This window comes from Balaenoptera physalus (genome assembly GCF_965194825.1).
Source record: "Balaenoptera physalus genome assembly, chromosome: 5".
Classification (NCBI taxonomy): Eukaryota; Metazoa; Chordata; class Mammalia; order Artiodactyla; family Balaenopteridae; genus Balaenoptera; species Balaenoptera physalus.
In genome coordinates, this window is record NC_138884.1 from 57,549,089 (window position 1) to 57,572,110 (window position 23,022).

Consider the following 23,022-nt stretch of genomic DNA (forward strand, 5'->3'; position numbering starts at 1 on the left):
TACATGTATAACTGAATCACTTTGCTGTACACCTGAAATTAACACAACATTGTTAATCAACTATACTCCAATATAAAATAAAAAGTTAAAAAGTCTTTCCCCACTCCACCCCCTCTGTTGACATGAATGTTCAGCTTCGCCAATAATTAACTGGAAAAGCCTATCTAGGTCCCCTTAAAGCTCCTAACCTAGTAACGTTCAAATATATATTTCTACTCTATTATTTCCTTTGAATTACAGTACGAGCTTGATATTTCTGTGGGTGTATATAAAATAAAAGAACTCAGACCCAGTAATAGGCCATTGAGAGAACTCTCTACATCTCCTGTCAATGGAAATACCATTTGGACAGAAGGAAAATGCCTTCCCAACCTAGTAGAAAGCCCAAGGAGGATACATTCCTGTTGCATTTATTTGCTTAGATTGGGCACGTATGCACTTTCAAAGAAGACTTGATTTTCTATAAACTGGTAAGAAGTATAAACTATTATGACAATTTAGGAAAAAGCAGTGGCAATGGGAGAAATACCAGGTATAGAGTTATGCCAACATTTATTTGTTAAGTGTCTGTTTTTGTTAATCGTCTCTAACTTCTTCTGACCGACTTAAAAGTATACCAGTTCTTATTCTTCATTAGGCACAGTACAGTTAGAACTATAAACCTGAATCCCATCCAATTCCGATTCGCACTCTTCCTTTGGATTCTTAATTAAATATCCTAATATCTCTATGACCAATGAAATATGAAGACAATATTCATCTACTTTGTAATATCAGCTTCGAGTATCTGCTAAAATGAATTAGAAATTCATTTTTAAAAATTTTAAATGTTATTTAAGTGTACAACAGTAGTTTATAAATGTTAAAATGAAATCAATTCACTGGCTGGAGTTTTCAGATACAAGATGTTTAACTCTCACCTCCCTCTAGTTGCCCAGTCTTTTTTGATACCGGGAGGCAGCATGGTATAGTGACTTAAAACCTCTGGAGTCAGACAGTATGGGGTCAAAACCTTGGTCCCACTATGTTGGGCAAATTTCTCAGCCTTTCTGTGCCTCAGTTCCCTCACCTGTAATATGGCGATAACAACGGTATCTCCTCCTTTGCATAGATGTAGGATTAATTTTAAGCTTACAAAACACAGTACAGTGACTGGCACATAGTAAACATTTGATTATTAGTAGCTATTTGTAACTTTACATTTTGTGGAAAGTTGATTCTGTTATTTATCCCCAAGCTTGTTGAGAGGTACTAAAAATGTTATACAAGTTGCATCCTACAGAATCAAGACTACATCCAACATTGTGGGGTTCCATGCATTGAGCAATTTCCTCAGCAATCAAATGTTTGTCACATCATCACATGGTGAATGTGCTACATATAAGAAATGAAGATCTCTGAAAATACAGTGAGAACCAGGGAAGACTCTAACTCAGCATCTGGAAAAAAAAAAAAAAAATACCCCACCAGGAATCTTATTTCTCCAAAAGGTTTCTTTTAATAGCCTCTGCTATATTTTAGATCTATGCCAACGAACAGGTGTAAATTTCCATCTCCAAGGCAGAAATGTTTGGATTTTTTCCTGCAGCTTTGCAGGGCCTACCTACTTTAAAACAGTTAAGTTTTCTAATGTCTCACAGAAAGTAGGAAATAGCCAAGAATTTGATGTGCCCTTCAGCTCCATCACTAATATCCATTTGTTCTGCAATTACACCTTTAAAATTAAGAGGAATTAAAGGAGAGGGAATGGGAGGCTGTTTGTTCAGAGACGACCACAGCTGGCTAAGGAGAGGCCCAGGGCTTGCTGAGTGTCTGAGCAGGTCTCAGGCTACAAAAGGTGGCAGCCTTCTACAGTCATCGTTTCAGGCCCAAGAATGATCAAGTTTTATAAACAGAGAAACTGATTTCCATGCTGACCTTGTTTTGGAAGCAAAAACTATCCTCACTAATGGACTTTTGAAAAGGAGCTGAATCCTTGCCCAAAGCTTGTAAAATCCTGCTCTATTAGCATCTGCCTGGCAGGAGCAAGCAGCATTTGTTCGGGATGCCTCGGACTGAGCCAGCACCAGAAACAGACTCCATATTTTGGGTTTAACTCAGCCAGATGATTTAGTTGCTACAGGGTCACTTAATTTCTCAGAGTCCTCTAAAGCTGGGATGAGAAAAAATGTTATTTAACACGTTCACCAAAGCTTAATGATAATGGTAAAAGTTCCTGGAATTTATTCAAATAAATAATAATATCTTAAAATATTAACCACAATAATTATGTGGAGACTAGTTTTATTTTGTTTTTCACTAGTTCTACAACTAAGGTAGATAATGGGTGTACGAAGAAGATGCGAGGGGCAGACCTTGCCATGGACCAGTCTCAGGGCAGGCACGGTGCAGCTGCTGAGCCAGGGAATGAAGGAGGAAGCCTAAGAACACAGTCTTGGTGCAGTTGCAATCTGGGGGATGATAACCTATTTTCAGAATTTGTAGGAGCAAAGCAGCGCAGATAAAGTATTTCACGTTGAAATATCTCCCCCCTCTGGCATCATATTCCCCACGTTAAATAATTTCTAAATATGGTACTCGCTTTATGAAAGAGAACATAAATAATGTTCTGTATTTAGCTGTCTTTCTAGAAAGTTTTTCAAATAATACCAAATAATTGGGATTTAATTGGGATCATTTCTCTATACTGCCTATGTTTTAGCTCTACTTCCCAGTTTACCAGGCTTGAGAAATATTTGGAAGGGAAGGCAAAATAACATTCATAACCATCCAACAAATTCCCCAAGAGAGAAAAATGACATCTATTAGAAGATGATTTAGTTTTCACCTAAACATTTCTATTTTCTTTAGAACATGGGGAGAGAAATGAAGAAAATGTTTGTTCTGCTACGCGGTGAGCTTCCGAAGCCCATCAAACTAGCTGAAATGGCATATTACACATGTGGATTTTAAAAGCGTCTTAGGGGTAGGATAAGGACTGGAAATTAGCTCTGTTCTTCACGCTAAGGGGTGAAAAACAGCTACTGGAGGCTTACGGAGGATTGCCTCTATAGATTGTGTGTGTTTGTGTGGTGTGTGTGGGTTATATTGGGGAGAAAATATTTCTGAAGAGAAAATATCTGGGAGGGAGCAGTATTTTCTCACAATGCTGTGCGTATGTGTGTTGCAAAAGCAGTGCAGCAGACAGATGTCTCAGGCAGTAATGGCTAACTCTTCTTTGTCCGAAGCTGCTTCCTCCAACTCAATGCCTCCCACACACAACCTCCAACTCTTTGTCAACATCCTGCCCATCCTTTATAGCCTGGTTCAAAACCCTTCTCCTTCAAGAGATGCTCTCTTAGATCCTCTCAGAATTACTATCCCTCCCACAGCATCTTATTTATGACCACTCCCAAAGCATTCACTATTCGTGTTAGTTATTTATATATAAGTTCATAGTCCTTGCTCAATTGTGAACCCCAGAAAGGCAGGACCCTTATTTTCCTTTACGTTTCCTTTAAACCTATAAGCAGTCCTTTTCGTAAAACATACGCTCTACAAACGCTTGCTGAATGATCGCATTCTCTGCTGGGGAAAACAGAATCTGAGAAGGGACAATGGAGGGGTATTCTCCCCTGTGGTAACATATATGTGAATTCCTCGTATCTTCTTACCTGGGAAGGGAACCATGAGGCGGGACATCGACCTGCAGTGCACGCAGAGCTTGAGGACGGGCTAAGAATTAGGGGAATTAATAGACTCCTGGGAGTCAGACTGCTCGGATTTTATTCCTAGCTCTGCCTAAAATTTCCAGCGGAAAGCTCCTCATGATCTTTGCATAGTTCGGAGACTTTATGAGAGAATTTGAAAGTCTGACATTCTCCTACCTCGCCACGATAGTACACAGAGACAGAGAGACATGGATTTGATATGGAAAATATACTCTACCATATAGGATTATTTTGAGGATTAATGAGATAATAAACATAAAAGCATACTTAGTTGAGGGCCTGGAGCTCAACAACCAACAACTATCAAAGTCAATAACTATACTTATTTTGTCAATGCAAAAGTCCAATAGAAACAAAGAAGGTATGAAGCTAGCATCTTTAAAATACTGAGACACAGCCTCTATTGCATGAACTTAAAAAAAGAGAAAAGCAGCAAAACAAACAAAAAAACAAAACACAAAAAAACCACCGAAACAAAGAAAAAAGATAACCCCTAAATTTTCCTAATCTAATTCTCACACTGAGAAGTGGGTGACACTAAAATGAAGTTATTATATATATATGTATATACTATATAATACATACATACTATATATGTATGTGTGTATATATATTATATACACTTGTCTCCCAGTATCCCCAGGGAATTGGCTCCAGGACCCCCCAGGGACGGATACCAAAATCCACCTGATGCTCTATATTGATAAAATGGCATAGTATTTGCACATAACCTACACACATCCTCCTGTATACTTTAAATCAGCTCTACTTACAATCTAAATATTATGTAAATAGTTGCTGGTGTGCTGGCAAATTCAAATTTTGCTTTTTGGAACTTTCTGGAATTTTCCCAATATTTTCCATTCCAGTGCAGAACCAGGAATACGAGGCCTACTGTGTGCGTGTGTGTACACATATACATCTATATCCATTGATACACACACATATATATGTATAGATATCTATATCGATATACAATACATGTAACTACATAAGATATCCACACAACTGTATCGATATCTATGTATTATATATCTGTATCTCTGTAATGATCTCATCAGACAGGGGCACTGAGAAAGACATCACCTTACGAAAACAAATGCTACTCTCTTGCGTGTAAAAGGAAAACGAAGGGGAGAGGAGGGGGTTAGAGAAGCCGCACTACGGCTTCCAGGATGCAAGGGGCAGTGCTAGGACCCGCTGGCTGCACATACCTGGCGCTTGTCTGCAGTGGGAGATGACCGTGACCTCATGTGGACAGGGACGGCGTGGACGTCTGAGCGCTCCAGCAGGTCCTCGGCCGACATGGACTTCCCGGCCCTCCCGGCCGCGGACCCCCACGGGGAGGGCTCCCCAGGGGTCCTGTCCAGCCTCTGGGGGCCCTTTGGACCGCCGTTAGCTCCACCGAGCAGTTCTCTCGGGGCTTGGTCTCCGCGGCGCCGTTCCCCGAGGTGGCGGCCGCCGGCAAAAGAGCTGCTGCGATCTCGGGGGGCCCGTGGCGGCTCCCCGCCACCCCCTTCCGCGGTGGCCGGCTGGAGGGCGGCCTCCCTGCGGGGCGGCAGGCTGGGCTCCCGCAGAGAGGAGAGACTGCAGGCCGCAGCGAGGCCGGGGCCCTCGGGCGCGGCCTGGAGGTAGGCGCTCTGGGCGCGCTCCCGCAGCGGCCCAGGCTCCTGGAGGCCGCAGCCGGCGGCAGCGGGCCGCTTGCCGGTCTTGCGCTGAATGTAGTCGGCCAGCGCGCTCTGCTGGAACTGCTTCAGCTCGGGCCCCGACAGGCTGAGGGTCGAGCAGGCCCTGCCGTCTCGCTCGAAGATGCGGCGCCGGTCAGCCACCGAGCTCTCTGCGAACTGCGGCCCCTTCCTTGGCGGGCACGGGGGCGCCGGCTCGGCCTCCTCCGAGACCCCCACCTCGTGCATCTTCTCGGGCTCCGAGTACGAGCGCTTCTTCTGCTCGGGGGTCAGGTGCCGGCGCGGCCCCCTCCGGGCGGCGGGGGGCGCGGGCCGGGCTGGGTCGCCCTCGGCCGGGGTCACGCTGTGCCGCTCGCGCGGGGTGTGCGGGGAGGCGGAAGCCGGCGCCTCCGGGCTCCGCAGCCCCACGTGGGCCGAGGCGGGTCGCAGCCGCCAGGGCCCGGCAGCTGTGGGCGTCCCCGGCTCGAGGTCCCGGCGTCGAAAGGAGGTGGCGCCCAGGACGCGGGACTGCGCGTCCTTGATGCTGTTCCGGTAGGCGCGGCTGAAGGGGGCATCCTGCACGGGCGACTCTGGCGTGCGGGGCCGGTCGTCGGGCCACACGGCCTCCTTCTCGGCCTCGCTGAAGAGCTGGAAGGTGCTCTGGCTGCGGAGCAGGCGAGCGTCCCGCCTCGGCTGCTGACCACACGGCTGCCAGGAAACCTCTTCCGACTTCGGCTCCCCGTTTTTGCAGTGCGGCTCCCCATTGCCTAGGGGTTCCGTGGATTCGGAAAAACGGATATGGGCCTTTGTCTCCTCCAAGTCATTCCCCAAAGTATGAGAAGTTGGGAGTGTCCTGCTGGGCCTGTGGTTATAACCGTAACTAGAGCTGCCCGCACTCGGGGGCCTCTGGCTCCCTTGCTCTCGCTGCTCGATCTTGGAAACCTTCTCCAGCACCGAGCAGTGGGGCTTCCCGTACTGAAAGCCCTGTAGAGCCGAGGCGCTGCTGGAGCTGAGCCTCCTTCGGCCCAGACTGGATGTCTCCTGCGGGGGCGGGGAGGGCAGCTCTTCATACCTCGGGTCTGAACTGTGGAACGAAGCCGAGGCACTGGTTCTCCCCTCAGGCCTGGGATAGGAAACTGACCTGTCCAGCTGGCTCCTGTGATCAGGAACAATAGTCCTTCCAGAGTCCTCTGCCTTGGTGCTGACTGCACAGGTGGATGTGCCTTCCAGGTAGATCTCCTGGGCTCCCCCTCCTAGATCCAGGCTGCTTTGCCTTCTTAGACTCTCAGGAATGTTCTGGAGGGAGGAGAAGGCAGATGTGGTCTTGCCAAAGTTGCTTGGCATGCTCTGGCCCAGGCTGCCTCTCTCGAGCCTCCGCCGGAGGTTGGCATTGTGGTCTTCATGGAAATCACCCTCCCAAAGCTCTGAGGGCAGGAAAGATCTCTTGTCTTCACCCACTTGCCAGGCCTGAGCCTGAGGGGATTGGAGGCCGTGGTAATTAGAATATTTGTTGCCCTGGGTGCTCTTTCTCTCACTGGGATGTGGGCTGTTGCCTTGGAGAGGTGTGAGAAGTCTCTTCAGGGAGGTCTCCTCCTCGTTTTCAGGCACTGAGGGGAAATGGACTTTGTAGGGGACACATTTGGCTGAAACTTCAGGTTTCCTCTCTCCTGGGTACACTGAGTCATGTTCTAGGGGCTGGCAGAAGGCAAAGCCAGGCCTGCTAGATCCATTTTGGTTCCCATTCTCATCAAGGGTGGCCGTCTTGTCGCAAGCTCCCTGCGGAGCTGGATACCCGCCCTCCTTGGCCAGCGCGGGGTAGAGGGTGCCGTTACCACTCACGGAAGGCCGGGGCACCTGGGCAAAGTGTGGCTCCAGGGAAGGTACCGGGTAGATGCCAGTCGGCAGCAGAGGTTGGCCAGGTTGGGCCTTCTGGGTGTAATTATGCTTGGGCTTCACTGGGGGACTGTTTTCTGGACTCTTCTCCAGCACGGTATGCAGCTGTTCCTCTATGAAGGGAGATTTCAGGGTGCCTGCAGAGTTTGCCTGAGGCCGGCAGAACCGTTTCTGATCAAGGCTAGACCAGGAGCCAGGCCGCTCTCGCTGCCGAAAGGCCGCATAACTGTCACTCCGAGCCGGGGGCAGAGGCGCACCCACTTTAGGAGGCAAGTTGTCCGCGGTGGTCTCCAAGGAGCTGGGGCAGTGCTGGCTCCAGGAGGGGGGTGGCGCTTCCTTGCCCCGAGGAGCACTATGCCATTTCTCATAGCCCTGACCATCTGCCAATGCTCGGGCCTCCTTACCTTGCAGAAGCAGGCCTGAAGAGTTCACCTCATACTCTGCTGAGACCCCCCTCCGGGGATCATAGACTGTCTTAACATAGCGAATATCTGCCTGCCTCATCCCTTCTAGGAGGCCACCTCGAGCAGAAGTGGTGTCCACGGAGCCCGAACGCTCCTGGCCAGAGATGCCGGGGGGCGGATACTCGAGGATGCTGGAACTGGTGGAGAAGGAGCTGTAAGCCGAGTCTCTCTTGTTATGGAGGTGGCTGAGCTGGTCCATGCTGCTGGTAGACTTGGCCGGGGAGAGAAGGTGGCAGGGCGGGCATCCCCCGCTGGGCTCCAGGCTGTCCATGCTCCCCTGGGAGCTGCACTGGTCAGGGCTCCGCCTCAGATAAGCATGGTCATAGCCGGAGAGGTCACTGGTAGAGGAGCTGGAAGAAAGGGAGGCAAAGCAGTCAGCAGGGAGTCCGTATCATTCAGCAGGCTTACAGGCACGGGACCCAGCCTGTAAACGTACTCTTGGGAAAGATGTTTGGTTTCTGGAAGGGTGGGGGGAAAGGGCCATATCTGGGCCTTGCTCAGCCTCCCTACGTGTCGTCACTAGGAGTAACTGCCCAACGCCGCAACCTGTGTGCCGCTAGTTAATCACCCAGGCTCGCCAAGGGAGAAGCGGGGAGCGCGAGGAAGCCACGCGGCCTTTGGACACGGGCGGCACACTGATGTGATGTGCTCCATGCCGGAAGTGACATTCTGCACATGGCAAGAAATGAGAGAGGTGGGCGAGGAAAGAGGAGGAAGAGTGATGGAGACTGACATTTTATGCCTCTTGGGGCATCTGTGGGGAGAAGGGGAAAGCTTAGTAAGAGACCAGGCACGTGAATGGCTGAGGGAGACTCTGTACGTGTCCATGGTTTTAGTTAATATCTTTCCTTTTTATGGAATTGAAGGGTTACTCCCTGGCAATCTTCCTGGACTCTCAACTGTACAAGAGACAGTTTGTTTGTGGGGAGAAGGCCAAACACAAAACTGAAAGAGAGAAATACTGAGAGAATAGTACAGAGTTAGAAAAAGCGGATGAGAGAGAAGGAGAGGCAGGCTGGATAAGAAGCCTTAATCATAGGAGGCTTTTGGGTGCTGGGAGCCAATCAGACACGGACAACTTCCCAGAGTCTGGGCAAAGCCTCATACACTGGAGGATAAGACCTCCTTCACGAGCTCGTCCAGGTGATTTTCAGAGCCTGCCTGGGGGAGGGGGAGTGACTCTCACTCCGGCATCATACACCCCAGAAAGCTGCCATAAGACAGAATTACTTATAATTAGCTTTAATTATAAAATCAAAATATACTTCACCCCAGCAATGTTGGGGGAGAGAGGACATAGACATAGGAAGGAGTAAGTAGCTCAAAAATCAAACAGCAGTCTCAACAGTTCAAACATTTGTGACTCACTATTCTCTAAAGAAGAGGAAAGGAGAACTAAGAGTTCTTGCCTGAGGTTTTCCATTTTTAAATGAATAGGCATTTAAACGCTATTAAAATTCATGGAGCTATTATTATATGTCTAGATCTCATGTAAGTAAATATGGTGCCTTAATGGCCGAGTACGCGATAATGCTTTGTGGCTGGACTGTCTCCACAGTATATGGGAAGAGAATAGAAGGAGTCACCTGCTGAGTCAAAACTGGTGCTGGAATTCAAGGAAAAGAAGACTACATTTTCAGCAACTCACCCTAAGAATAATTTTCTCTATCAAGGGAAGTGAACTTACTGAATGGAGCATCCTGCTTTGGGAGGGACAGGTATAAATTCAAGGGAGAAAGGAAGGGAACAGCTTCTGAGCCAACCAGATTAGGGAAGTCAGTCCTGGCACCCAGTGGCATGGCATATGTCACTGCCAGTTTTTACTCCCACTCCCCTCTAAATGAAGAGGCTGTGTTGAAAATGCACATGACATGGCTCAGTTGAGGATAATCCCATATGACCCGCTTGTGCTTCCCTTTATCTCCTCTAATAGAAGATGCAGAGCTAATACTTTGAGGGCACATGGAAGCAGTAGACCCCACAAGGGCTGTTTTGCTCATCAATTCCATGCAGGTGGTAGACACTACTTAATCCTCCTCCCAACTGCTAAGAATTTTAGCAGTCTTTCACTAAAAGGCTACTTCAAATCTAATTTAGGAGCATGCAAAAAAAATCAAAGTGAATAAACTGATGGGTTAACGGTAACACTGTTGAGTGGGAGGAAATGCCACCACCAACATATCTCAAAATACAGATGGTATCTAGAAATATGAAATCACTGGTAAATCTCTAGCCAGGCAGAGCTAGGGTAGAGTGGGTTCCATCCTGTAGCCAAGGGAAACTTAACCCACCGTTCCTCAGATGGAATGCATCACATGAGGACCAGGAGTGCTCTTCCCTGCTACTCAGGGAGGGCTGTGTCCCCGCCCAATTCCCATTCCCAAGCTGACTGGGAACTAAGACCAAGTTACCTATGCCATGCCATGCCATGGAGTGCCCTGACATCACCCTCTAGGAACAATTTCTTCTACCATGTTCTGGAAGCAGTCATTTTGACTACCCTTGCCATTCCTGCTTCCAAGATGGGGTACTCTTAATGATGGTTGAGAAGAACTTGGCATGAAGGTCGTCAAGCCCTGCAAGAGTTGCAGCCCACACAGAGACAGACTTACTCTTAAGATGAGTGCATCAAGTGTGTCAGAGTTCTTACTGTCGTCTGACAACTTCTCCTACCTCATTTTCCACTGCTCTCCTTCTTGCTCACCGCACTCCAGCATAATGGCCAACTTACAGCGCCTCAAACCCATGAAATAGGACTTCCCTGGTGGCGCAGTGGTTAAGAATCTGCCTGCCAATGCAGGGTACACGGGTTTGAGCCCTGGTCTGGGAAGATCCCACGTGCCGCAGAGCAACTAAGCCCGTGCGCCACAACTACTGAGCCTGTGCTCTAGAGCCCGCGAACCACAACTACTGAAGCCCGTGCGCCTAGAGCCTGTGCTCTGCAACAAGAGAAGCCACGGCAATGAGAAGCCCGTGCACCGCAAGGAAGAGTAGCCCCCGCTCGCCGCAACTAGAGAAAGCCCGCGCGCAGCAACAAAGACCCAACACAGCCATAAATAAATAAATAGATAGATAAATAGATAAATACATAAATAACCCATGAAATAGATTCCCACGTCAGGGTCTCAGGGCCTTTGTACTCGCTGTTCCCACAAAAAAGGAATGCTCTTCACCTGGCGCAATCCCTTCCCCTTATTCAAGTCTCTGCATCAGAGAAGACTTCCTGCTACTCACTAAAAAGAACCTCTTCTGTCCTTACTCCCTGTTACTCTGCTTTACTTTCTTCATGGCACTTACCACTACTTGACATCACATCACCTCTGTTTGAAAGTATTAATATTTTCTAAATACTTAAACCACAGCAAAAAGCACAAGTGTATGCAAACATTTCCTAAAGTGTACTCCCAGAATATTAATTGCTTAGGTGACCAAATATGTTTGGAAAATACTGGGCTAGATGATTTGAATAATTGTAATTACTTTAAGACTCCTGAGTCCTTAATAAACTTGCTCATGTGATGTTCTTAAAGGAAAATATACTAAGCAATGTTTTCTAAACTTATGTGACCCTAGAAACTTTTTCCCAAGGAGTATCTAATGGATTATTATTCCATGGAACACACCTGGGGAAACAATAAATACAGCAGGTTGGGGGCTTTTTATGTCTTGTTCAGTCTTGTACCCTCAATAATCAGAAATCATCTGAGACGTAGTGGGTATTCCACACATATTTGCTGAAGGAGTGAATCAACGAACACATACTGGTTCTTTAGTATTTTGATACTGTTATTTCAGCCTCTTAGGAGGGGACCAGGCTACACGACTTTTCAAGGTTTCTTCTGAAGTACATAGAACTTTAGAAGTCCTAATACTTTAGGACCATTGTGAGATTTCTGTATGACAGCAAAAAGGCAGTGACAAGGATCTGACAGAAAGAGGCTGAAATACAATTTCAGTGGAATTCCAGATCCAAGCCAGCTTGCAGGCAGTGAAAATTACATGTCTCCAGCCTCTCTGAACTTCTCTCTCCCTCTCTCCTCACTCCTGCCCTTCCCCACCCCCAGAGCTCCCTCCTTCTCCTGCTTCTTAACGAGAAGCAGATCCACACATTTAGGACTGAGACTACGTAATATTCCTGGTTTCTGGAACTGTCAGAAGGCTGTCAGAGGGATGTCAACCACCAGACCACTAGATGCCACTGTGTTCCTCAGAAACGTGCCAGGAGAACTTCTCCGTCTACAGCTGCCAAGGGCTGACCCTCGGAGCTGCAAGCCCGAGGCATGGAATGAACAGACCACAGGATGCTTTGGGCTGCAGTAGGAGCTGGGTAACCCGAGCTTCCCTTTCTCCCTCTCTTCCGTCACAGAGCTTTTGTGCTGACAGTCATTGTGTCAGCGGGAGGCTGTTCTGAAGCTTGAATTAGAGGGCAGACTGGTCGGTACAGTACAAGATCCACCTGCCTCTGGAGGTTGGGATGAGGAGGAAACAGCAGGTAGAGAAGCAGAACCTTCAGAATATTGCACTTCTGATGCCAGCGCCATCATTCTCCTGAGGCCTCTTGGAGCTCACCACAGTTACTGTGAGCAGTTATTCTAAGCACTGATTGCAGTCGTCTTATTTCTGCCTTTGGACAAGCTTGTATTTTAGGTCACAGTATGACTTCAGATTTAGGGCCTCCTAAGGCTAGCCGTTAGGAGGCTCCAAAGGGCCCCACTGTTTAGGGGTACCCCGTTAATACACTCCTGCATTTTATAAGTGTGTGCCGGTTTATGCCATTAACCTAGTCCAATACTAGGTTTCACTGTACCTCTGACAAGATTGGGATTGACATATATACACTGCTATGTATAAAATAGATAACTAATGAGAACCTACTGAATAGCACAGGGAACTCTACTCACTGCTCTGTGGTGACCTAAATGGGAAGGAAATCCAAAAAAGAGGGGATATGTATATACGTAGAGCTGATTCACTTTGCTGTACGGTAGAAACTAACACAACATTATAAAGCAACTATACTCCAATAAAAATTAATTTAAAAAACCAGATACATATTTGAAGAAAGGACGTTAAGCACTGACGGAGGGAGTTGTCAGGTTTTCTAGAATAGTGCCATAACGTGTAATTGAGAAATATCTGACTGAGGATCGATAGGCCCCATAAATATCTCAAATGACCAGTCAGTGTTCGAAATAATCCTGTCCTCCCTTCATGCCAGTCTAGCCCAGGATATGAAGATGACTCGTACACACGTTAGGGGTTTTAAGAGGATGAGGATAGTGGGTAGAGAGACTTAATACTCAAGGTAAGTATAAGAAAACAATCTTTTCTGGGAACAGGACATTTGAAAGTAAGAAGCCCCTGGGTCTCAGCTGTGGCCACTTACCTGGAATGGTAGCTCTGGGGCCAAGGAGTGCCAATCGTGCCCTGAGATATCTGCATCATGCCGGCATCGGGTTGGTGCTCCCCAAATCTGGTTGAATGCCAAGAATGAGGTCGGCCCGCAGGTTCACTGCGCCTGGGGAGACACAGGAGAGGGACCCCCAGCGTTAGGAGCAATCTCAGCTGATCTCTTCACCAATGAGGTTTACGGACTTGGAAGCAGAGACCGCTGTATCCTCAGAGACGGAAAACAATCAAGTAAATACTGGAAAATGGAGCTTACTGCTCACTTCTCTTAGGAACCATTGTTTTTTTTTCCTGCTTTATTAATACGTTTATTTGCCTTTTCATTTTGACATGATTTCAGTTACATAAAAATATTGCAAACTTAGTTTAAAGAGTTTCTGAATAAACCCTAGTGCACTGTTGGTGAGAGTGCAAACTGGTACAGCCACTATGGAAAACAGTATGGAGTTTCCTTAAAAAAATTAAAAATAGAACTACCAGTACGATCCAGCAATCCTACTTCTGGGCATATATCCAAAGAAAACTGAAATCAGGATCTTAAAGATATATCTGCACTCCCAGGTTCACTGCAGCATTACTCACAATAGCCAAGATATAGAAACAACCTAAGTGTCAGTGGATGAATGGATAAAGAAGATGCCATATATACATACAATGGAATATTATTCAGCCATGGGAAAGAAGGAAATCGTGCCATTTGCAACAACTTGGATGCATTATGCTAAGTGAAATAAGCCAGACAGAGAAAGACAAATACTGAATGCTTTCACTTCTATGTAGCATCTAAAAAGGACAAACTCAGAAAAACAGAATAGAGTGGTGGTTATCAGGGGTTGAGGGGGTGGAGGAAATGGGGAGATTTCAGTCAAAGGGTACAAACTTCAAGTTATAAAGATTAACAAGTTCCGGGGATCTAATGTACAGCATGGTGATTATAGCTAATTTCGTATCATATACATACTTGAATGTTGCTAAAGGAACAGATTTTAAATGTTCTCACCAACTAAGACAGAAATGGTCACTATGTGACTGGATAGAGCTGGCACCTAATACAGTGGTGGTAATCATTTTGCAATTTATAAATGTATCAAATCAAGATCTTCTACACCTTAAACTTGCAGTGTTATGTATCAATTATATCTCAATAAAGCTGGAAAAAAAATCCCACATAACCTTCACCTAGCTTTCCTACATGTTAACATTTTATGCTTTATAAATTTAAGGCACATGGAGTTGCCTTGGTCTTTCTTTGCACTACTTATCCATATATAAATATGGGAGCAATAATTCCTGCCCACCTCCCAAGGGACTTTCTGGGGATTTTGAAGTTCTCTGTGATATCCTGATGCTGGATAAATGCTATTATTTTAATATCTTGGTAAGAACTACATAAAAACTACCAGCTACCTTGGTGTTAACACACTCTGATCTGCGGAGTACAAACAACAAGATGCTCTCCAAAACAGTTTCTCATTTTGCAAGTCAATGACTTCACCTTTAAACATCCTGCCCTTATAACACAAAGAACTGACAAAGCCAAAGGGGAAAAGTGGGTGTTCTTCAGACTGCAATACTGAAGGATGAATTTGGTAAGGAGGATTATACTACTATAGAAGGTCAGAGTCAAGAGAGAGTGGCTGAACTTTATTTTTGGCAGAAAAGTGAGATAATGTTTACCAACAACTTCAGGGATTTCTAGACTGAAATCTCAATGGAGTGAAGAGAGGAGGTGCCCTGAAGTATTGACAGAATGTAGCTACCTAGGCTTAATATCAGTTGGTACACCTCCTTCATGAAGGATCAGACACCTTGCTGAAAGTTCTGAATCAGACTCTGAAGTATAAAAGGGGGCTGTGCGGAGGACAATGGAGATACGCTGTTTCATCTAGGTTAAGTGAAAAAAACTTTCCCTTTGTGCTTTAAAGACAATAGCAAGGCTCCCTTTTAAATGTAAGCCATCCAGACCTTTCTTCAATTTCCTTCCCATTCATTCAAGGGCATCCATAGAGACTTTCTACATGGCAGCCACTATGCTGGCACTGGGGATCCAAAGGAGAACAAAGTATCACTAGACCCCAATAATTCACAGTACAGTAGAAGAGACAGCCAAGTAAACCGCTATAAGACACTGAGATGGGTTCCGTAATCGAGACCTGTTCAAGGTGCTCAGTGAACTCAGAAGAGGCAGTCACCGAAAACATGAAACCATGAAAGATTTCTCCAGATGGCAGGAGGCGGGAAAAGGAAGGGAAGGACATCCAGGTAGAAGAAACAGCATGACAAATGCATGGAAATGCAGAAGAACACGGTACAAGCAACTTAAGTAGGTGGAGAGGAGATGACGAGTGAGAGGAAGGCAGCAGATGAAGGTGAAGAGCTAGGAGGGTCCAGGTCTCTCTGAAGGGTGTGAACAGTATCCTATGGGTTTGGAGGCCACCGAAGAACCTTATCCAAGGAGGGCCATGTTCAAATTTGAGTTTCAGGAAGATATTGCCAATAATGAGAATACATTTGAGAGAGACAAGATCGGAGGCTATCGTATTGGCCAGCGTAAGAGATAATAAAGAGCTGGCACTAAGGCAGGGGCAGTGAACTTAAAGAGATGACAGATCTAAGAACCACTGAGGAGGCGAAATTCCCAGTCTGGTGAGCACTTGGATGTGGCTGGTGTAGAAGAGACTATAGTCAAGGAGGAAGGACGGTCTTCATAGAATGGTAAGAACTATGAGATGGAGGGGCGGGAGCGGAGGGAGGAAGGAGGGAAACAGAGCAGGGAGGCTGATGGCTCACTTGGGGCGTGCAGTGTGAGGGACCTGTGGCACTGCAGTGGCGCACAGGAAGCAGTGGGGCCCACAGGACTGGAGTCTGGGCTGCACATACACACTGAGGAGTCACAAAACACATGTCCTTTGAGAAAAGATAAGCTGCTTGGGGACAGTGCATAGGAGACTGAGAGGAAGTACTTTAAGGATGGGCCTCTGAGAACTTTCACAGTTTGGGGGTGGAACGGGGTTGGGGAGAGTCCAACAAGAGGCTTTCAGAGAAGTAGGAGGAAAACTAGGAGAGTATGGGAGTTTCACAGCATCCTAGCGGGGAGAACAAGGAGGAGGAACTGTCAATCATTCCAACTGCTACCGAGAGGTTAGTGTGATGTGGGTAGATGCATGTCCACTGGATTTGATGACTGATGAGTCTTTGCAATGGAATGACAGGGGCAGAGGCCTGATTAGGATGGGGTAAGAGGTGAATGAGAGATAAAATGGAGACAGCAAGGGCAGATCATTCTTTCAAGACCTTGGCTGTAAAGGGGAGAAAGAAGGTGGTAGCTAGGAGGCTAGAGGGGGCCAGGGAGTGAAAAGGATTTGTTCTTGCTGTTTTGTGTTAAATAATGAGAAGTATGAGCAAATCTGTAGGACACAGGGAGTGCACACAGCCCAAGACACAGGACGAGGAGAGGCTGATGCTCCTTAAGACTCATGAGGAAGTAGGCAAGGATGGGATTCTAGAGCACATGTGGAGGGCACGACCTTATGTAGGAGTAAAGGCAGGTCCACTGAAGTAAATGAGAAGAAAGGAGGAGGTAAGATGTTGATCCTCGTATGAAAGGGAGTGGGTAGGAGGACAGCTGGAGGGACTTCACACCCACTGTCCTCCGTCTTCATTAGGAAGCCCAAAGAGGGAAAAGTGAGGGGCTTGATGTGGTGGATGGGGCTCAAGGGGCATGACAGATGGGGACTGAAGAGTTGAAACTGATTATAGATACTTAAAAGATTTACTAACTAAGATATGGTCTCTGCCCTTAAGGAGCTTACATTCTGGTGGGGAGACCAGATGAAGTATTCCTCTAATAAATAATAAATCATAAAGAAATAATTCTTACAGTAAAGATAAAGTAAGTGCCCAAGACTTGCAATGCCAAGACAGGACACCCAACTTGAGGAGCTGCTTCTCTGGAGTAGATTGCAGAGGTTAACTCTTTGTCCTGGGGTAGGGGGTAGATTTCATCCCAGGTGTAATATTGATACATTAAGAACAGGGTGCCTGCGAAACAAGCATATCAGTAGGCTCTGAAAAACATACCCCTTTCTTTTGGATGCAGAACGTATGTTGGGAGGTTTCAGAGATAAATCTTTGTTTTATAAGATTCTTCCAATATGTACAATTAAGTGATGAAATGAGGAAAAAGAACAATGAAAAAGATGACCAAAATATAGCCCACCGACTCTCAGACCTTGCTGGAGCAGGGTGGGTGTGTGTGTGTAAATCAGCGCAGCCTGAATAAAGAGTAGTTTGGCAACATTCAGCAAAATAATTTAAAAATAACATATCTGTCAAAAGATTGAAACACAACCTAAATACTCATCAGTAGCAGACCAGTTAAGTCAGTGTGGTACCTCCACACAATGGAGTATGTATGTGGCCATTAAAAGAACTGAGTAGTTCTATACATCTGGATATGGACATATCTCCAAAATATATGGTTAAAGGACAATTGTAAGATACAGAACTGTGCGTACAATATACTGCTGTACGTGGGGAAAAACATACATAATCACTTACGTTTATTAATGTAAAGAGTATTTCTGGAAGAATACTTGAGAAACTAGAACCAATGACTGCCTCTGGGGAGGAAAACTTATTTTTCACTGTATTTCCTTTTCTAACTTTTGAATTATGTACTATGTACATGTGTTACCTATTAAAAAGCCAAGTATTTTAAAAATAGCCTCTCCTTTTGAAAATATAATTCACTGTACCTGGAGAGAACCAAAAAAGTCAAACAGCTGTTTATTGACTTTTTCAGTGATGCAAATAATTTAATAAGCATTCCTAAAGAGCACAGCATGCTTTTACATCTGAGGATCACTCTGATCTTAAAGAAGATAAGGAAATATTTTCCTAAAGCATATTACATCATGAGCATATCAATAAGAGCCAGAAGACGATTTAGTTTTAAAATTGAGCCAGCTAAGTTTTGTGTGTGCATGTGATTCAAACAAAGCCCTTTTGTTGCATTCCCAACCACAAACAAGGAAGCTTAATTGCGTGGGACGGGTAGGCTGATGAAACTGGAACTAGCAAGTGACACGATGTCCTTCTTAGATGATTTTGCCCTAACACACAGAGAGATTCGGGAATGAAAGCATATTTCGGAGAAATCTACAATAAAGCAGTTCACGTCTTTCGAGCAGTATTCACTGATCACCTACTATGTGCCTTCTACCCAACTGGAGCTCTGGGAGGTCACAGATGCCCTCAAGGAGTTTATAATCTTGTTGGGGAGCCTCAGATGCAAGAAAAAGTATTAAAGAGTATCAGAGTATTACTCATTCACTCGAAAAATATCTGAGTGCCTACTGAGTGCCAAGCATCATTCCAGGCACTTGACACACAGTTTCTCACTTAACCTTTATACTGTATCTTTAGGATATAGGACCATTAATGAGAAAATGAGGTAATCAAGAGAGACTAAGCAACCCATCCACAGTCACAAGGGTTGTGAGGAGCAGAGCTGATATTTAAACTCAGGCATCTGTCCCCGGAGCCTGTGTTCTTAACTTCTGAGCAATGAGCAGTATAAAAGAGGTGAGGTGGGCAGAGTAGAGAGACAGACAATTAACACGTAAGCAAATAAACAGGGAATTGTCATGTAGTTATATGGGCTCTGAAGGAAATAGAACTGGGTAATGTGAGAGTGTGACGGAGGATCTTGCTTTGGATCAGGGACAGCCTCTTTGAGAGTAACATCCGAACCAGATCTAAATGATGAGAAGGAATCAACCTTGCAAAGAGCTGGGGGCAGAGAGCATTTCGCGCAGAAACAACACAGAAACACAAAGGCCTTGAGGCAGGACTAAATTTGCGGATTTCAAGAAGCAGAACAGACTGTAGCCAGAGCCTTGGGAATGAAGAGCAGATGGTAGGAAAGTCACGAGATCATACTGGGCCATGCTAGCTCCTGAGGATTTTGGTTTAAGCACCAAAAAGCTCCCTTGCTGCCAGTGATCAAGAATGGGGTCTGAAGTTGGCCCAAAGGCCTGGTAGTAGAGTGGGACTTTGGATGACCTTGAAGCATTGGTATGCTTTGGATAAATGGAGAAGGTGACAACCACAACTTGGATAATAAGAAATTCTAAGAGTTGGAGTTAATTTTTTTGTTGATGCTGTTCTTTGATGAACGGTTATGATTGAGACTTTGCTTGGGCTCTTCTGGGTGCACTAACTTTATAAACCATGCTAGTTATCAACTGAACATGAGTTGAACACGTAAAAATACCAAATACACTCAATGCCAGCACTACCAAATAAAACATCATGTTTCTTAATCCACTTACTAACTCCCATCTGCCATCATTTGTTTAGTACACAATGCTATAATAGACAACAAAGTCCATCATAACAAGATTCTAGTCTTACCCACTCCCCCCAAAAAAGAAAGAAAAAACACTAGTATCAATGTATTCTGTAAATTAGGTCTATCAGAATTAACATATCATGGATTTGGGTTGAGAGTCTTCATGATATAATTACTGAACACTTTGTGCTTAGCAGGGGATAAAACACGTTTCTTAAGGTTCTTTTGTGTATCACTGTTATTTTGTTTCCTATTTTTCCTCATCTTTTAAAAAGTTATGAAATACTTCAAACATACATAAATGCACTCAAGTGAATATAAAAAACACTCATGTGTACTCATTACCAAAACTTATCAAATCTTAATATTTTCCCCATATTTACTTCAGGTACTGTTTTGAATAGGTAATTAATTCACATAGTTTAAAAAAAAAGATCAAAGCCATTAAGAAGTCTTACTCTCCTTCCCAGCCCTCTCCACCCATTTCTCTTCCCCCTACAGCAAACCTCTGTGGTTAATTTCTTATGTATGTTTTCCAGTGCTTTGTTATGCAAGTATAGGCAAATATGAACATATCTCTTTTCACCCGCTTCACAAAAGGAAAGCTATGTGGTGTTCTACCCCTTGTTTTTGTGAACTTAACAACATCTACTGGAGATCATTCTATATCAGTACTTACAGAGCTCCCTCATAGCTTTTTTTTTCCCCCCTTTTAGCTGTCTGGTATTCCATCGTGTGCATATAACATATTTCTTCAACCAGACCCTTTTTTGTAGACACTTTTTGATTTCCAGTCTTTTGTCATTACAAATAATGCTTCAATGAATAACCATGTCTACACACTGGTTTCTGTCTGTGTCCACATATCTGCAGAAATTCCTAGAAGTGGAATTGCTGGCTCAAACTAAAATGTACTTTCTATTTTGGTACTTATTGCTAAGTTATTGCTAAGTTGCCCCTTTCATGCTTTAAAGGGGAAAGAAACTTAACATGAATAATTAAATGTCATTGTGCAAGTGATTCTTAGGGGGGGATTATAATTACACCTTCTTTAGTATAGAAGAATAGATGATTCATATTTGAACAACAATGCCTTTCTAGGCATTTCCTGTTTATAGGAAAATTATGTGCCCCAAACACTGACGATAAAAATATACAGCCACTGAAAACTAAGACCAAGTTAAGATGCACTGGGCTGTACTCATAGCACTGTTCCACTCATAGATCCAGATGAAACTCTCTCTGGAATAAACAAAAAATCACCCTATGTTGAGATATGTTTTCTACATGTTCACAGAAGAGAGACGAGCTCTCAAGAACTTTTAGGGTTGAAAACACCCATTATCTTCCAAAATGTAAAAAAAGGTGTAATTGTCCCTTAGCACACAGTTGGCAAAGACATTGCTTTTGAGATATCCTTTGGCCCTTTTCAGCATCCCTAACCTCTAGTTTCTATGACTACTGGGCTCCTCAAGGCTATACTCTGACTTTTTGGATTCACAGAAAAATCTAACAAGCAAACATTTCTGAGGCTTTTATAATTGCTTAACATCTGTGTCTTTAAAAAGTGGTTCAGTGGGTAGAAAGGTATGCATTAAGTAATATAACCCCATGGCAACACACAGTCCTGTCTGGAAAGAGAAGTTCTTTCAAAGGTCACATCTTGATAATATGCCCTGGGGACTTTTGGCTTTGGCAACTGAATCACAAGTAAGAGTGAAGTCGGCTAACAGACAGACGACCTAAGACTCTAACATCTAAAATTTGCATAAAAGGTAAAAAAAACCCAAAAAACCTTTTCTTGTAAGATACTTTACCCCATTCCTCCACACCTACTCTGACATCATTTCCCTACTAGATTATCTCCTCCTCGCCCTCCATTTTGAAACATTTTTTAAAGATTAAATTTGATTCATGATCACACAGAACTATTACCATAAAAAAGAGGGCACAGCCATGGGGGTGGGTGTTTTTCACTTAGCCACCAATGGGTGATGATGTTGAAATGTCTTTTTTCTCAATATGCCCCCCTTTCTTCCCTCCTCCCCTCAACTCTGACATCTACAGAGTAATCAGAATAGTCAGCTCTCCTCCCCACACTTCAACGTTTGCCTGTATGTCATGGCAGAAATTGACACAAACACTATAACATCTTTGCTCTGTAACAGCATTCATGTTTGTTTTTCTTTGACTTTCAAATTCAATTACAATAGAATCGCACAGCATACATAGACTAGCATAAGCGCTACTTATCCACAGTTTCTTCCTGTCAACTCTCAGTTTGCAACTGGGCATTGTATTTGTTGGAGGAAGGAAGGAGGGACTGGTTTTTACTGATTTCTTGAGATATCGGATATTATGATTTAAAATTTTTCTCCTCTACTACTCTACTCTACTCTACTCTGTGTCATAGAATATGTTGCCAGGGCTGAAAGAGAAATCACTTTCATGCTGTTTGTTTTTATCTTCCACACAGAGACACACACAGACATCCACAAATATATGCTCATGGACCTCAGAGAGGATGAGATAGTTACAGAGAACTAGAAACGCTGTGTGTGCCCCAGAATTGTTTGGAGGCTCTCCCAGAGGACCCCTGTTGGGCAAATGGGGAGCGGCTCAGCAGGACACGATGAAGGTGCTTAGGGCTCTTCCCCTGCACCCAGGGGGCTGCAGGGCTGAGGGCAGGAGGGGCAGGGTACCCACCACTACAGCTGGGCACCCTCCTCCTCCGTGGGTAATCCCACAGAAGATTGTCCCCTCTGAGGGTTTAAAGGATACCCTTTACACCACATACCAGCCAAGATATTTCAAAATCAAGCTAATTAACTTTTATGCAATGCTAAGGTATAAGTTAAATTTCATTTGCCAAAACGGTAACGAAAAGTTTTTGTGTGTGAGGCCGAAGCCTTACCTTTTGGTAGTGCTTTTTTTCTAAACACCATCCCATTCGACAAAAACAAATAAGTGCTCCCCAAACTTCTAACACTAAAGACACTGAATTCTCTTTTGGAGTAAGTCATGCATTGTATCGTGTTTTTCTCTTCTCTATTTCACTTTCTCCTCATTTAGAGGAAGAGGCTGCAAATGAGAAGTTAAAGGCAACAACAACAACAGAAAAAAACAGAAGGACAGAAAGCATTAATTTTAGATGGGGACCTTAAACAATGGTCAAAAGAAGAATCCATATTTTAAAATCATACCAGAAAAGACCCGAATGAAAAGAATAGTGAAGGTTTTAAGGCAAAGTGGATGACAACTTTATGAACACTTGCTCCAGCCCCTCAGTTCCTACCTGCCAGCATTTCCATAATAAATTTCACAACAAGGAGGAGTTTAACCACCACCACCATTCACACATAACCTGACACTGTTGGGGAGAAAATAATAAAACTCAGAGGGATGCTCTCTCTTATTCACCTTCAAGTGAAAGGATGCCAAATAAAACTTGAAAAACCAGCCCTGGATGCCTCTCTTTATATATGTGTTTTATAATCTAAGCAGTTCATATTTTCTTTTTTACCTTT

General features: G+C 44.7%; 1 protein-coding gene across 8 annotated transcripts in view; it reads right to left on the bottom strand.

Annotated features, from left to right (window-relative positions):
* SHROOM3 (shroom family member 3) overlaps positions 1 to 23,022 on the bottom strand; it is a 311,421-nt gene that overhangs the window by 30,172 nt on the left and 258,227 nt on the right. For all 8 annotated transcript variants that reach the window (XM_082463698.1, XM_082463699.1, XM_082463701.1 and 5 more), the window contains 2 exons: positions 13,118 to 13,249; positions 4,925 to 8,081 (listed from right to left, as the gene is read on the bottom strand). In XM_082463698.1, the coding sequence (XP_082319824.1) occupies positions 4,925 to 8,081; positions 13,118 to 13,249 (3,289 nt within the window). The remainder of the gene's footprint in view (positions 1 to 4,924; positions 8,082 to 13,117; positions 13,250 to 23,022) is intronic.